The sequence below is a fragment of the Ictidomys tridecemlineatus genome, chromosome 3, assembly GCF_052094955.1.
Source record: "Ictidomys tridecemlineatus isolate mIctTri1 chromosome 3, mIctTri1.hap1, whole genome shotgun sequence".
NCBI lineage: Eukaryota > Metazoa > Chordata > Mammalia > Rodentia > Sciuridae > Ictidomys > Ictidomys tridecemlineatus.
Window position 1 is genome coordinate 23,509,801 of NC_135479.1, and position 17,530 is coordinate 23,527,330.

The 17,530-nt window shown below is 37.7% G+C and overlaps 1 protein-coding gene across 1 annotated transcript in view; it reads left to right on the forward strand.

Moving 5' to 3' along the window:
* Positions 1 to 14,562, forward strand: part of Npepps (aminopeptidase puromycin sensitive) — a 92,665-nt gene extending 78,103 nt beyond the window's left edge. The window contains exons 18-23 of the mRNA XM_078042139.1: positions 5,011 to 5,153; positions 5,557 to 5,613; positions 9,031 to 9,138; positions 9,503 to 9,658; positions 9,929 to 9,976; positions 13,016 to 14,562. Of these exons, the coding sequence (XP_077898265.1) occupies positions 5,011 to 5,153; positions 5,557 to 5,613; positions 9,031 to 9,138; positions 9,503 to 9,658; positions 9,929 to 9,976; positions 13,016 to 13,168 (665 nt within the window). The 3' untranslated portion in view covers positions 13,169 to 14,562. The remainder of the gene's footprint in view (positions 1 to 5,010; positions 5,154 to 5,556; positions 5,614 to 9,030; positions 9,139 to 9,502; positions 9,659 to 9,928; positions 9,977 to 13,015) is intronic.
* Positions 14,563 to 17,530: the final 2,968 nt, after the last annotated feature.

Below are 17,530 nucleotides of genomic sequence, written 5' to 3' on the forward strand. Positions count from 1 at the left end.
AATTTAGAGTTTTGGGTAGAGGAACATGATTTGATGTACTTGGGTATGCGAAGAACAGGCTGAAGGCAGATATAGCTTGGTGGTGGAACACTCGCCTAGCATGCTCTGAACTCAATTTCCAGCACTGCAGGAAAAAACAAAACAAAAAAAAGAAAAATAGGCTATCTGATGAATCCATTTGAGGTGCTGGCTACAACTTATAAGTAGTTAGTAAGTTCTGTGTGAAGTTTGAAGGTAGAACAAACTATTTTATTTTAAACAACTTTTTAAAAGAATTTTGCTAAAAAGAATGTGTGGTTGAGAGAGGAGTCATCAAATTAAAACTGCCATAGAAGCACCTTTGGGTACAAAAAGGAATCAATCAGGAGTTTGGTTTGAGGCATATTAAATTTGAGGTCATGTTAGACATCTGAACATAGAATTCCTCAAAATCCAGGTTGGATAAATACATTTGGGAGTCATTAGCAAGTAGATAATATTTGCAGCTATGAAACTATGAGTTTAGATGGAAAAAAGAGAACTGAGGACTGGATCCTAAGGAAGTCCAGATTGAGAGATTAGGTAGAAAAGGAAGAATCTATAAAGGAGACTGGCCAATGAGGCAGGAGGAGAGCCAGGAGGGAAAGGAGTATCCCAAGAAATAAACAGCATATTAAAACAGAAGGAAAGTAATCAGCTGTATAAAAGCTCTCTAAGTCAAGAAAAGGATGCAGAATTAGTGATTGCATTTAACAGACTTTATGAGATGATAGGAAACAATAGTGCTTTCTCTGCAATGGGAGGAGATGAAATGGAGCCACACATCTAGAAAACTTTTTAAAAGAATTTTGCTAAAAAGAGAATCAGAGAAAAGAGTGTAGTCTTGAGAAATGTGGGCTCCGGGAAGGACTTTTTTTAGTTGTAGTTAGACACAATAGCTTTATTATGTGGTGCTGAGGATCAAACCTAGGGCCTTGCACGTGCTAGGTGCGCGCTCTACTACTGAGCCACAACCCTAGCCCCGGACTTCTCTTTTTTTAAAGTTGGGATATTTCATGTCTTTTTACCAATGAAAGTAATGTGTAGTATTGAAAATTCACGTTGGAAGAGAGTGGCAGCTGAATAATGGAGAGGAATTGGATCCCAGTGCACAGTAGAGAAGTTGGCTTTAGACAGGAGCACAGATTAATAATAACAAGATGTAAGTAAATTAATAGGCATTGTACTTTCCTTTTATCATGATAATGTGTGAAACCTTTTGAGCTTAAAAATTATACAGAAGGCAGGGCTAGGGTTATGGCTCAGTGGTAGAGCACTTGCCTAGCATGTGTGAGTCCCTGAGTTCCATTGGCCCTGAGTTCCATCCTCAGCACAATGTAAAAATAAATAAAGGTATTGTGTCCAACTACAACTAAAAAATAAATATTAAAAAAAAATAATACAGAGGGGCTGGAATTGTGGCTCTGTGGTAAAGCATTTGCCTAGCATGTGTGAGTCACTGAGTGTGATCCTTAGCACTGCATAAAAATAAATAAATAAATAAATAAATAAATAAAGGTATTGTGACCATCTACAATGAAAAAATATGTAAAAATGATATAGGAGGGGCTGGGTTTGTGGCTCAGTGGTAGAGTGCCTGCCTCACATGTGTGGGGCCTGGGTTCAATCCTCAGTACCACTTAAAAATAAATAAGCAAAATAGAGTTATTGTGTCCAACTACAACTAAATTTTATATATATATATAAATTAATGAATGAATGAATGATAGATACAGGGAAGCCACATCAATGTTTCTAGCAGCACACTTCATAAATAGCTAAGCTATGGAACCAATGTAGATGCCCATCAACAGATGAATGGATAAAGATAATGTGGTTTATATATACAATGGAATATTACTCAGCCATAAAGAAGAATATTTTTATGACATTCATCAGTATGATGGATCTGGAGACTATATGCTAAGTGAAATAATCCAATCCCAGAAGATTAAAGGATAAGTGTTATGGATGCTATTGGTAAGGGGAAGAATAGAAGTTCAATGGATTATACAAAGGGGAAAGAAGGGAAGGGAGGGGAGATAGGAATAGGAAATGCAATAGAATGAATCTGATATAACTTTCCTATGTGTACACATGAATACACCACAGTGAATCTCAACATTGTACATACTCCACCAGACTGGGATCCTGATTAGAATAAGGTATATGTCATGTATAAATATGTCAAAATTGGGTTAGGGATGTGGCTCAAGCAGTAGCACGCTCTCCTGGCATGCACGGGGCACTGAGTTCTATCCTCAGCACCACATAAAAATAAAAAATAAAGGTGTCCACCGAAAACTAAAAAATAAATATTAAAAAATTCTCTCTCTCTCTTTAAAAAAATTTGTCAAAATTAATTCTACTGCCATATATAACTAAAACCAAAAAATTTTTAAAATGATATAGTTTTCTATCAGATGAAAGAATCAAAAAGCAAAATAATAAAACATCATCTTCCACCACATAGCAAGTCAGTACCAGAGCCAGAGTTATAAATTGTTTTTTGTTTTGTTTTGGATCTCTTGGTAAGTTTTCTTAAACTTACTTTTTATTGAATTATGATTTAAATATAGCAAAAATGTGTAACGTCAGTGTTCTGTCTAGCTCGATGATACCTTCTGCCCCCATTTCTTTGTCAGTATAGGGCTTCAGCATATGCTAGGCAAGTGTTCTACCACTGAGCTATATCCCTAGTCCCCCAGTTTGATGACTTTTGACAAATGCATACATTTCTATTCTTTAAAAGTAGCCTCAGGCCCCTTCTAAACCAGTCCCTGCTACTTGATCACCCTATCCAGACAAACACTATTTTAATTACTTTCACCGTAGATTAATGTTGTCTATCATACAAGTAGAATCTCATACACATATACATATTTCTCCCCCCCCTCCAAGTACGGGGGATGGAACCCAATAGTGCTCTACCACTGAGCTACATCCCCAGCCTATTTATTTATTTATAGATAGGGTCTTGCCAAATTGTCAGAATTGGCCTGGAGCTTTCCATCTTCCTTCCTCAGCCTCCTAAATGGCTGAGATTACAGAAGTATACCAATATATCCTGTGTGAAATTGTGTTATATTTTGCTTTTCTTATTCGGCATGTTTTTGAGACACATACAGGTTGTTCATTCCTTTTACTGCTGGGTAGTAAGAATATACTGCATTTTCCATTGTACATCTATCAGATTTGTGTGCTAATTTTGACTTTTTTGTTGGTCATGGTGACATATACATGTTTCCAGACCACTTAGCGACACCCTACCTCAAAATAAAAAGGACTAGGGATGTAGCTCAGTTGTAGAGTATTTTCCTAGTAAGTGCAGAGCCTTAGGTTTAATCCTCAGTATCTCAAAAGAAAAAAAAATAGTTCAGTGCTTTTTAGTATGCTCATAATAAGCTTATACAATCATCACCATTTCTAATTTCAGAACAATTTCTTCACCCCAAATGAAGCCCCATGCCCAGTGGCAGTTAATCCCTATTCCCTGAGAGCCACTAATCCTTCTCTCTCATAAAGTTGCCTATTTTTGACATTTCATATAAGTAGAATCATATAGTATATGGCCTTGTGTACCTGGCTTCTTTCATTTAGCATTTGCCCAGGTGGTAGCTTAATGTCAGTATCTCATTCCTTTTTTTTTGGCAATGGGGTGGGGTGTTTACTGGGAATTGAACTCAGGGGCACCTGACCTCTAAGCCACATACCCAGCCCTAATTTTTTTTTTTTTTTTTTTTTTGGTGGTGCTGGGGATTGAACCCCAGCAATTACTCTACTAACTAAGCTATATCCCCAGCCCTTTATTCTTTTTTTTTTTTTTAGAGGGAGAGAGTGGGAGAGAAAGAGAGAATTTTAATATTTATTTTTTAGTATTTGGCGCACACAACATCTTAGTTTGTATGTGGTGCTGAGGATCGAACCCTGGCCGCATGCATGCTAGGCGAGCGCGCTACCGCTTGAGCCACATCCCCAGCCCCCTTTATTCCTTTTTATGGTAGAATAATATCTCATTGTGGGGATGTAGCACATTTTATCAGTTGGTAAACATTTGGATTGGTTTCACTTTTTGGCTATTATGAATTCTGTGAATATTTATGTATATGTTTTTATATAGACATAAACTTTCATTTCTCTTGGGTAAATACCTAAGAGTAGAATTGCAAGGTCACATGATAACTCTATGTTGAACCTACAGAGGAACTGCCAAACTGTCTTTCTAAATGGCCACACCATTGTACATTTCCACCAGCAGTGTTTTAGGGCTCTAATTTTTCCACATCCTTGTCAACACTTTTGTTTATATTCTGTCTTTTCGATTGTAGCCATCATAGTGTGAAGTAGTATCTCATTGTGGTTTGTATTTGCATTTCCCTAATGATAATGGTAATACTCTTTTTATGTCCTTAATGACTGTTTATGTATCTTTGGAAGAATTCATCAACTAGCCTTCATTTAAAAATATAATTTTAGGGCTGGGTTTGTGGCTCAGTGGTAGAGCACTTGCCTAGCATGTGTGACGCACTGGGTTCGATTCTCAGGACCACATAAAAATAAATAAATGAATAAAGGTCCATCAATAACAAAAATATTTTTTAAATATGATTTCAGTTTGTCATACACAGGGTATACTAGTTCCACATACTATCTTTTTCTGAATCTTGTGTCAGAGCTTTGTGATGTAATAAGCCTATTCTTTCCACACACAGTCCTTAGCAGTATAATTAACTAGACTGAGTAACATTTAGTAAATCCAGATAATTGGCATTTGTGAATAGAGATGGTCAGCAAGTTTGCTTGTCTAGTCTGTTTAGCATTTTCCCTCTTACGATTTATTAAATTTAAATCAAGTGTTGTCTCTTGTATTAGGGGAATTGTGTTTATTTAAGACCACAGACTTAGAGTAATATAATTATAAAGTATTCAGGTGCTAAATTAATAAAAACAGTCCTTTTAAATAGTCCTATGTCTTTTTTACTTTTCAATCAGGTCATCTAGATGCACTCCTGAGGGGCTTGGTTCTGGGCAAACTAGGAAAAGCAGGACACAAGGCAACGTTAGATGAAGCCCGTCGCCGGTTTAAGGATCATGTGGAAGGAAAACAGATTCTCTCTGCTGACCTGAGGAGTCCTGTAAGTTTCCACAATAAATTTCTTTGATTTCTAGTTACCTATATTACTCTATGAAACATGAAACTTCTTTAATACTAACCAAAACTGACCTAAGGACTGACCCACAAGCCATGTCTAACATATCCCATTTGGGTGGTTTGTAGCCATTTAAGTTTCTCTGCCACATGGTGCTTCTGAAAGGTGATTCCCCTGTGCACATTCCCCAGAGAGAGTTGGTGTGCTATGCTATCACGACATGCCATTTGTCTCTGTGGTTGTTCATGGGGTTTTTATATCCTTACCCTGATTTGTATGTACCTCCACACTTCTTGCAACGTTTTTACTTGCTTTCTGTATTTTTGTAATGTTAAAATACCTTGAAACAGGTAGATGTACTCAGATAACTTCCTTTGTTGTCTTGTAGGTCTATCTGACCGTTTTGAAGCATGGTGATGGTACTACCTTAGACATTATGCTAAAGGTGGGTGATTTGGAAAAGGCTCCTGAACTTGGATGGACACAGAGAACAGCTTTAAATGGTTAAAAGAACAAAATGTCCTGGCAAAAATATATGTTTATTGCAGACATGCAAATATTAAGAAACTGGGCGGGGGGGGGGGCTGGGATTGTGGCTCAGTGGTAAAGCACTTGCCTAACATGTGTGAGGCACTGGGTTCAATTCTCAGCATTGCATATGAATAAATAAATAAAGGCCCCATCGACAACTAAAAAAAAAAAAAAAAGAAGAAGAAGCTATGGGAACTAGATGTGGTATTGCAGGGCTGTAGTCCCAGCTACTTGGAAGACGAAGGTAGGAAGATTGAAGGTTCATGGCCATCCTGGGGAACTTTAAATGCAAGGCCCTGGCTCAAAAAAATGGGGTTGTTGCTCAGTGGTAGAGTGCTTTCAGCCTGGCATATGTGAGGCACTGAAAGGTTCATCCACAATTAAAAAGATACTTATTTTTAAAAAAATTACCACTTTACCCATGTTGTTTATCCATGGGTTTTCTTTTTAATAATATAAAAGTTATATTTTGGATTTACTTTTCAATTAGACATCAAGGTCCCTCCTCAGTCTGAAAATTCTATGAACCTGTGGATTATAAATCATGTGAATGAAATACATATGAAATGGGATATTTTGTGGGGTTTTTAAGTCTATTCCATAAGTGTATGGAAAAAAAAAAACAGCAGTTCTGAAAGTTTTATGGCAGAAGCCATAAATTACCATCTTCATATTATGGTATATTTTTAAGTATTTATACAAGTATATGTATTTACGAGAAGTTGCATTTATTAGCATAAGGGAGTGTACAGTATCAATACAGGAAGAGCTCTAATGAAGGCAGAATCAGAATTTTTTAAAAAACATTTATTTTTTAGTTGTAGGTTGACACAATACCTTTATTTCATTTTATTAATGTGGTGCTGAGGATTGAACCCGGTGCTTCATACATGCTAGGCAAAAGATCTACCTCTGAGCCACAACCCCAGCCTCAAATCAGAATTCTTGAAGAAACCATTTAGTGGGGCTGGAGATATAACTCATTGGTAGAGTATTGCCTAGCAAGTGTGACACCTGTAGATCAACCCCCAACACTGCAAAAACAAACAGACAAGCAAACAGTTTGATGACAAGTGATTATTTTCTGTTGGTAATTTAGGAATAGCATTAAAACAAATGCTTGAATGTCTCTTAATAGTATATTTTAAATGTGGTACTAGAGTGCCACCTGGTGGATTAATATATATCAGGGTTATCTTCCGGGAAGAGATGCTTCCTGAAAACTTGAGTTCTGTCCTTGAATATTGCAGCTGAAAGGACCTTACAAATCATCAGTTTGTCCCCCTCACTTTACTGGTGAGTGAACTGAAACCCAGAGAGGCTTAGGACTTACTTTAACCTAGGCAAATGCTCTGCCCTGAGCTACATCCCCAGCCTCTGCAGTTCTAATTTTTAAAAATATGATGTTTTGTTTCTAACTATGAAAAAAAGATTTTCTGTATTCACTACAGAAGATTTAGAGACTAGGAAAGAATAAAGAAGAAAATAAAACTTACCTGTAATTATTTTTTAAAAGTGGATCACAAAATAGCATGTATAATATAATCTCATTCCAGGTTTGGCAGTGTGCATATAGTAGTAATTTTACTTTTTCTTTATGCATCTCTGTCTTATTAATATTCCACATTCAGTATATGCTGCTTTTACAGTTAAGAAATGTGAAGAGGGCCAGGCATAGTGGCAACTTATAATCCTAGTGGCTTGGGAGGCTAGGTAGAAGAATTAGAGTTCAAAGCCAGCTCCAGCAATTTAGCGAGGCTCTAAGCAACTTGGTGAGACCCTGTCTCAAAATAAAATACAAACAAAGGACTGGGGATGTGACTCAGTGGTTAAATATCCCTGGGTTCAATCCCAGGTACCAAAAAAAAAAAAAAAAAAGAAACGTGAAGAGGGCTAGTGGTATAGCTCAGTAGTAGAGTGCTTGCCTGGTATGTGCAAGGCCTTGAGTTTAATCCCCAGCACTCCAGAAAAGAAAGAAATGTGAAGGTACATGATGCCATTGATCAGAGACCATCATTAATTAGTATTAGCATTTTGGTGTGTTTTCAAGTTTTTACCCTTCACATTACATTTTTTTTATATATATAGGATTATTTGCTTTGTCTCTCTTTTTTTTTCATTTCAATATCAAGAACATGCTTATGGGGGCTGGGGCTGGGGCTTAATAGTAGAGCGCTCGTCTTGCATGTGTGAGACCCTAGGTTTGAGTCTCAGCACCGCATAAAGATAAAGATAATAAAGGTATCATGTCCATCTACAACTAAAAAAAGAAAAGAACATGCTTATGTCATGAAATATTCCTAAAATGTAACCTTCTATAGTGCATCTTTTGAGCCAGGCATAGTGGCATATGCCTGTAGTTCTAGTAACTCAGGAGTCTGAAGCAGGTGGACTACAAGTTCGAGGCCAGCCAGGGCAACTTAGCTAGACCCCATCTCAAAATGTAAAGAATTTTTTTAAAGGATCTGCTGGGCATGGTGGCGCATGCCTGTAATCCCAGCCGCTCAGGAGGTAGAGGCAGGAGGATCGCAAGTTCAAAGCCAGCCTCAGCAATTTAGTGAGGTGCTAAGCAACCCAGTGAGACTCTGTCTCTAATACAGAAATTGGGCTGGGGATGTGGCTCAGTGGTTGAGTGCCCCTGAGTTTAATCCCTGGTACCCCCCAAAAAAGGACTGGGGATGTAGTTCAGTGATAAAGTACCCCCAGTGTTCAGTTCCCAGTATACCCCCCCCCCGTTAGAAAAGCATCTTTTTAAAAATGAATAAGTAATTAGGAAAGCTGTTGGGTATTTAGATTATTTTCATTTTCACTATTATAAATTAAATTGATGATCTTGAATGGTATAAGATTACCAATGATTAGTTTTGTTCATAAAACATAGACCAGATATCAGTGCTAGAAAGTATTTGGCCAGGACAGATGTACTCTTTATATGTTGATGTTAAACTGCTTAGAACTGATGACAGGCTACTATTATTTATCTACTGAGCACTTACATTTCATGACTGACTGACTGTAATGGCAAGGGACAAATTTAGTGCCCAACCATCTTGACAAGTATTTTTTTTCTTAATATTTTTTTTAGTTGTAGATGGACATCTTTTATTAACCTATTTATTCATTGCTGAGGATTGAACCCAGTGCCTCACACATGCAAGGCAAGCGCTTAACCACTGAGCCACAAGCCCAGCACACGACAAGTATTCTTTTTAATGTTATACCTTGACAGTCCTACCCAGTGTTTTACCTTATTGAAGGGGAAGCTTATATAAGCATATGGAGAATTTCCTGGGAATAGCTAACTGTCTCTGTTTTTATTTTTTCCCTATAGCTTCACAAACAAGCAGATATGCAAGAAGAGAAAAACCGAATTGAAAGGGTTCTTGGGGCTACTCTTTTGCCTGAACTGATTCAAAAAGTCCTTACATTTGCACTTTCAGTAAGTTACAAGGAAAACTGCTTTCAGAGGGAGTTGTTACTCACTCATCTGTGGCAAGTGTCTTTGATTCAGTATCCTCTTGATCTGCCCTTAACTTAGATTAAGGCGTCTTCTTCTTGGAAAACTGGTATAAACTTTTTTAACTGACTTCTCTTATCTCCCACTAATAATGAGACTCAAAATCAGAGTATTTGGGAGAGAAAACAAATGCTTTATCTACAAGCTTCTGGTGCCATTTATTCCTAAAAACAAAGAATGCATGTCTTTGATGTGGTCACTTAGGTATTTCAACAGTATGTTGCACTTTCTGGAACCAGAAGATGTTGTGGAAATGCTAGACTTTTTAATCTCTTTCTCTTCTTAGGAAGAGGTACGTCCACAGGATACTGTATCAGTAATTGGTGGAGTAGCTGGAGGCAGCAAGCATGGGAGGAAAGCTGCATGGAAATTCATAAAGGACAACTGGGAAGAACTTTATAATCGATACCAGGGAGGGTTCTTAATATCCAGACTAATAAAGGTGTGTGAATTTTTTTATTTGAGTAGGTTGATAATCATGGATGTTATTGAGCAATATCCATGATTCAATAGACCCAAAGGTTCTTTCTTTTTAAGAGATTCCCCAAATAATTATTGGATTTGTTTAAGGGCTTCTGCATCCCTCTCCTTTACCTTCTATAACAAACTAAAGTATTGAAGATAACAAAATAATTCATTTTTTTAGGGTAAATGAAAGTTTGTTCCTAGCCTTTTTTGATTTCACTTACTATTTAAAAACCTTGTTTTTCAGCTCTCAGTAGAGGGATTTGCAATTGATAAAATGGCTGGAGAGGTTAAGGTAAGGAGAAAGTACTGTTTATTTTTTTATCTTTCAATCTAAAACATAAAAACACTAAACTTTGTTTTAATTGTAGAGGTATTGGGATAAAGTATCCCCCCCCCCGCTTTTTTTTTTTTTTTCTTAGAGAAAGACTGGTTAGATTGTATCTTCTAATGTCTAAAAAATTTATAGTTGGGATAATCTTTGAAGATGTTGAATTGTGGTTGAAAGAGTATGAAATCAAGTCACTTGACCTGTGTCAATTTGTTCTCTGTCCCATATTAGCTTTTTCTTTTTTTAAATATTTATTTTTTAGGTGTAGATGGACACAATACAATGTCTTTATTTTTATGTGGTACTGAGGATCAAACCCAGGTCCCACCCATGCTAGGCGAGCGCTCTACCACTGAGCCATAATCCCAGCCTCTTAGCTTTGTCTTTGAGGATGTTTTTTAACCCCTGTGAGCCTGTATCTTCATCTATAAAATAAGGTGATAATGAGATTGTTAGATTAGGTAACATGACTTCTATAGGTCTATTGTGTGCATAGTGAGACTAGATGGTTATGTGTGGTCTCTCCTTTTAGCCCTTAATAAAGATTGATAATCAGCTTAGTATGGACCTTGGACCTGATAAAATTCAGCATTTGGGAGACAAATTTACTTTGATTAGAAGAATCTTAACTTTAAGCTTCCCATTGCATTTAACTGCTAAATATTTTTATAAATAAGTATAGTGATTGTCAGGTGTGAATTTGGAAATTCTGAGTTATAATAGTTTTTTTTAATTTTTTAAAAATCTAAGTTGTAGATGGACATATACCTTTGTTTTATTTGTTTATTTTTATGTGGTGCTGTGGATCAAACCTAGTGCCTCACGCGTGCCAAGCAAGCACTCTACTGCTGAGCCACAGCCCCAGTCCCTGAGTGTGTGTGAACCATTGTTAGGAACAGGTTTTAAGAATTTAAATCTTGGGGCTGGGGATGTGGCTCAAGCGGTAGCGCGCTCGCCTGGCATGCGTGCGGCCTGGGTTCGATCCTCAGCACCACATACAAAGATGTTGTGTCCGCCGAAAACTAAAATAAATAAATAAATAAATATTTTTAAAAAAAAAAGAATTTAAATCTTGAGAAAATAGTGAAAGATTTGGCTTCTACTGTCATCTAGTGTACATTATATATTGTATTATATTAACAATTATTGTAATGTCAATAGGTTCTGTGCAGGAGAATTAAGTAATGGGTTTTGTGGCAGAGTAGTGGGAGGCTGATAAGGTAGGTAGGAGCTAGCTCATACATGTGGCCTTGTGGATCATATTAAGAATTTTCTAGACTGGAAAACCCTCAAATGGTTTATAAACATGATCTGATTTGTGTTGTAAAAATTTCAGTCTGTGTAGTGTGGAAAATGATTTAGAATGAAGAGGAAATCGGGGTGCTAATTCTCCAAGCAAGAGTGGCACAGCATGGTCTGAGGTTGTAGCTCAGTGGTAGAGCGCTTGCCTAGCACTTATGAGACACTGGGTTTGATCCTCAGCACCATATAAAAATAAAAATAAGTAAAACAAAGGCATTGTGTCCATCTACAACTAAAAGATAAAATTAAAAAAATAAGAATGGCACAGCAGTAAGAATGGAGGAATTGAAAAGAGATTCAGGGGTTGATTTTGTTAATCTTTAGTTTTAACAATATTTACCAAGTGGTTTCTCTGTATTGTGAACATGTCTGGGAGGAAAGTCAAAGATAATTCCCAGGTTTCTGGTATATAAATGTTGGTACTATTTGTTGGAGATGGAACTGGAAGACTTGTATCCAACTTTAACTTAGTCACTAAGAAACCAGCCATAATTAGAAGCCTTGAAGCAAGAGCCATTGTCATCCTTGTAAATTGATTTCTAAAAGATTAGAGTTAATCTTATGAAATAGTCATTTTTCTCTTCTACACCTATGATGACTAGCTTAAAGGAAAGACCCCTATCATTTTGCAGGTTGGTATTTAAGAGCTGCTTTATTTTCATTAAAATTAAGTGTACTTCATTAAAAAATGGTTTGACTTTTAAGATTTTTGGGGGGAGGAGGGGTTACCTGGGATTGAACTCAGGGGCACTCGACCACTGAGCCACATCCCCAGCTCTATTTGATATTTTATTTAGAAACAGGGTCTCACTAGTTGCACCTTGCTTTAGCTGAGGCTGGCTTTGTCACGATCCTCCTGGCTCAGCCTCTCACTGCTGGGATTACAGGCAAGTGCCAACCTATTTAAGCATTTTGATAAATTACAATAAACAGAAATAGTTTTATTTAGCTGGGTATGATGGCACACACCTGGAATCTCTACTACTCAAGAGACTGAGGCAATAGGATTGCAAATTCAAAGCCAGCCTTGGCAATTTAGCAAAACTCTGTCTTGAAATAAAAAGGGCTGGGGATGTAGCTCAATAGTAGACCACCCCATGATTAGTCCCCAGTACCAGCAGAAAAAATTGTTTATTCTATGAAAAATATGAGACTCTGAAGTATTATAGTATAAAACAGCAATTTAAAATTCTTTAGTTTTATCATTCCTTATAAATTGATCTTTATTTGCGACAGTCAGAATGTGTCAGAACGTGTTGAGTTCACGAGTCCTGTGTGCCAGGTATTTTGCCAAATGTTTCAGTTGTCTCAAGTTTTGGTGTGCATATTTTTTCACAGATGAGAAAAGTGAGACTTAGAGTAGTTAATTTACTTAAAGTGACAGGCTGGTATTTTGACCAAGCCTAGATTTGAGTGCTACATCTAAATCCAAAGCCTAGATTAACCACTAAGCAATTACCCTAAGAGAAAGGCAGTAGGTTCTGTCTCTCTTGATTAGATTTTGTACTTTTGATATTTGGGGGAGAATTCTTATATGCAGACCCAAGTATTTGTTTGTTTTAGCCTGAGGGTAGCAGCAGTTAATTCTAATGACTGTGGCTAATGAATCCTATATGTAGGCCAGTGGGTACTTTTTCATAGCTTTGATATTAACTTGCTTTTGCTAGCAATGATTCTACACTATGGATTTTCTTACACCAGGCTTTCTTCGAGAGTCACCCAGCTCCTTCAGCTGAGCGTACCATCCAGCAGTGTTGTGAAAATATCCTGCTGAATGCTGCTTGGCTAAAGCGAGATGCTGAGAGCATCCACCAGTACCTCCTTCAGAGAAAAGCCTCCCCACCTGCAGTGTGAACCCTGAGCAGCCACTGCTGCGGCTCTTCTGCTGCTTCGCTGCCAGGATAAGGTGGAGCTACCGAACAGCTGATTCATATGCCAAGAATTCGGAGTCTTCTTTCAAACCAGTGGGGGTTGGACAATGAATGTAGTTAACTGGTTCCTGCTCACACTCCAGAATTAAATTCTATTGAAAAAGGAAAATCAGCAATTCAGCAAAAAATAAAATAAAAATAAAAATGTAAATATGATAGTAATAAAGTAGAGCATAATGAAACTGTGAAACTTCCTGAAGCCTTGTCAGTGGTTAAAAGTATTTAACACTCTTGTTAATGACAGATGTTCTGTTTTTATAACCTACCAAAACAAACTAGAGGCTTCTAGGGAAGAGAATTTTTGTGCAGTGGGTTCTGCAAGCAGCCTACAAGCCCAGGATAGTGTTGTGCATTGCTGGGAATGGCTAAATATGAAAGGCTAATGGTTGGTATAACATAGTCCAAGTCTGTGCATATTTAAAAAAAAAAAAAAAATTTTTTTTTCTTTGTCATGGGGACTGACCAGGAAGATAACTTTTCCTGCATAACTCAATCTGAACCAAGGATTGTAGTTTTCCTCCTTGCCTCCCTTCTGTGTGACCCCTTGGCCAAAAAATGAGAAAGAAAAAAAAAAGGTAAAAACAAAAAATCCTCTACCTTCTCTGGGTTTTTCCTCCTGTAGTTCTACTCCAGCCCCCAACCTGACCCCGATGTCCTTCTTAGAGAGAAAGAAATATTAAGAAAACATCTTTCATAGCCACATTAAATAAGAGAAACTGATATACATTATTTTTCTTCCTTTTTTAAGATGACTTTTAAGAACCCCAAAATGCATATAGGTGAGACAATAGTAATAAAATGATTTTTAGCCAGTCCTTCCTGAAGGAGTTATTCTGCTAAAAATGGTCTTAGTTGTCTAACACGCCAACTATTGAACCTCTTCATAACAGTATCAAGTCAACTCTGGCTTCTCCTGGTTCATTTTTTTTGCGTGCAAAAAGCCAGTGGTAACTGCTACGGGGCCTATATAATAGTGGTAACTGGTTTCAAAAACAATGACTATAAGCCTATGTGTGCCACTCTGCTTCAACAGTATATCCTACTAACAAGCCTCACCTACCTAATCCAATAAGTTTTAACTCTAAATTTCATTCCCTTCCCTTCCTCTTTACCTACTTTTTTCTTTTTTCCTTTTCTTTTTCTTTTTTTTTTTTTAATTTTTTTTGTGTTAACAGAAATTCATATTTGGTGTGGCTTAACTGTATTTCAGAAGGTCATCAGATTGTGAGACTGCTTCCTTGAAACATTTTTGTGCTATTGTTTTAAAAAAATAATAATTAAAAAACGGTTGGCGTTAATAAAAATGTCAATGTGAAATTGATGTCCTGGTTTCTTTTATTCTTTTTGATTAGAAAGTTAAAATTTTACTGTTTCAGTAGGATTGTAGGAAGTTTTAGTATCATAGGATTTTTTAAAAATATGCATTGAAAGTTTTAATTTTTTTTTTAAAGAGAGAGAATTTTAATATTTATTTTTTAGTTTTTCGGCAGACACAACATCTTTGTTTGTATGTGGTGCTGAGGCTCGAATCCTGGCCGCACGCATGCTAGGCGAGCGCGCTACCGCTTGAGCCACATCCCCAGCCCTCATAGGATTTTTTGAGTTTAAGAAAATCTAGTTCCGGGGCTGTCTCAAAATAAAAAAAGGTTGGGTATGTAGCTTAGTGGTAGAGCACCCCACTCCTGGGTTCAGTCTTCAGTACTGCCAAAAAAAAAAAAAAAACATCTAGTTCCTTAATTCCTAATGAATAGAACCTAAACAGAAAAATCCTAATATTGATTCTAAATTAGTTCTAGATTCTCAAAAAATCTTTCAGAGATCCTTACAGTCAGTATTCAGGAGTTAACCTGAGACTTAACTCATCTTCTCTGGCACCAGGCCCAGGGCTGCCTGTGTCTATGCATGTGCTTAAGGTACAAAAATACTGAGAAAAATGCAGCTTCAAGACAGTACAATGAATTGGACATAACTTTCCTTTGTTCATATGTGAATACATGACCAGTCTGACTCCACATTATACAACTGCAAGAATGGGATCCTAATTGGAATGGGTTGTACTCTAAAATACACTCTACTGTCACTATATCTAAAAACAAAAAGGTAATGTGGGGGGGGGGAATGCAGCTTTAATTGAAGAATTTATAGAATTTTGAAATCAGAAATTCTGAAAAGTTCTTTTAGTTGCAGCATACATGCAAATTTGTGTATAACAATATGAGTAATGTTGGGGAAGAGTTGGTGCTGAGTATTTTCAATCCCCAAAGCAAAACCACTTTTCATGCTGCCTGGGCCCTAGGAGGCATAAATTTTCATGGACTATATCAACAGGACCCCTTGCCTTCTGACTTCAGGTTATATGTAACCAACTAGTAAACCCAAAGATCAAAAGACATCAGGAGGGCTGGGGATGTGGCTCAAGAGGTAGCGCGCTCGCCTGGCATGCCTGTGGCCAGGGTTCGATCCTCACCACCACATACAAACAAAGATGTTGTGTCCGCTGAAAGCTAAAAAAAATGAAATATTAAAAAAAAAAAAAGACATCAGGAAAGGATGGTAAAAATATATTCCTTTGGCTTTCTTACTGGCAAGGTCACATGGATTGTCCCCCAAAGACCAGAGTTCCTATCAAGCGGCCCTCTTTAGCTTCTACCTCTTTCCTCTCCAGATCTAAAGATAGAACTAGCTAGGTGCGATGATGCAAGCTTACAATCCCAACTGCTTGGGAAACTGAGGCAGAAGGATTGCAAGTTCAAGGCCAGACTGAGCAATTTAGGGAGATCCTATTTTAAAATTTATAAAAAGGATTGGGAATGTAGCTTAGTGTTAGAGAGCTTGCTATACTAAAGTTGGCAGGGTAGAGGACTATTCTTTTATTAGCTCTGGATTTAGTTGTAGATGGACACAATATCCCTATTTATCTGTTTTTATGTGGTACTGAAGATTGAACCCAGTGCTTCATGTGCGAGGCAGGCATTCTACCACTCAGCCCCAGCCCCAGCCCCAGCCCTAGCTCTGGATTTCTGTATTACTCCATTTTTTTTTTTTTCCCCGTACTAGGGATTGAACTCAGGAGGACCCCACCCATGGGATGAGCCACATCCCCAGCCCTATTTTGTATTTTATTTGGAGACAGGGTCTCACTGATTTGCTAAGCACCTTGCTATTATTGAAGCTGGCTTTGAACTCATGATCCTCCTATCTCAACCTCAGCAGCTGGTATTACAGGCGTGCCTCACCGCTTCCGGAACTCCCATTATTTCTTGATGGTTTCTGTGGACTCTATTCCCATGTCTTTGTTAATAGTTAGGCCTACCTCAGCTTGAGTGTGTTCTCTGTTTTCTACTAACAACCGATTTGGGCACCAAAGTCCTGATGCTTTGAGTCTCTAAAGATCATAATCCAGGGGCTGGGATTGTGGCTCAGCAGTAGAGCTCTCTCCTAGCACGTGCGAGGCACTGGGTTTGATCTTCAGCACTGCATAAAAATAAATAAAATAAAGCTATTGTGTCCATCTACAATTAAAACAAATATATTTTTTAAAATTACTTTTTTAGTTATCAGCGGACACAATATCTTTGTTAGCATGTGGTGCTGAGGATCGAACCCGGGCCGCACACATGCCAGGCGAGCGTGCTACCCGCTTGAGCCACATCCCCAGCCCCAATCCATCCTTTTTTTTAAGAAAATATTTTTTTCTGGTTGTTGATAGACATTTATTTATTTATTTATATGTAGTGCCTCACATATTGCCAGGCAAGTGTGCTAACGCTGATCCACAGCCCCAGCCCTTAATCCAGCCTTTTTTATGTTGGATATTTTGTTATTTTCCAAGTAGCTCACTATCATAAATACCATGTTCACATTTCATAGATGAGAAAGCAGGCTCAGAAAAATTAGATAAATTTTTTATACAGCAAATAATTATCAGACCTGGTGGTCAGCCCAGGCTTGCCAGTTTCCAAAACCTGTATTCTTCCAGGTATCTGTTATGTCTCCACAGCTAAAAAGTTACCCAGTTAAGACTGGGGCTGGGGGCTGGGGCTATAGCCCAGTTGGTAGAGTGCCTGCACATAGGCCCTGGGTTCAATCCCCAGCACCACACACACGTGCACCAAAAAAAAAAAAATGGCTGAGTCTGGCAAGAGCTTTAGAAGTATTTCATAACTTTTCCTTTTTCCTAATACTTTTTTTTTTTTTTTGGTACTGGGGATTGAACTCAGGAGCACTGGACCACTGAGCCACACCCCCAGCCCTTTTTTTGTTTGTTTGTTTTATTTAGAGAGGG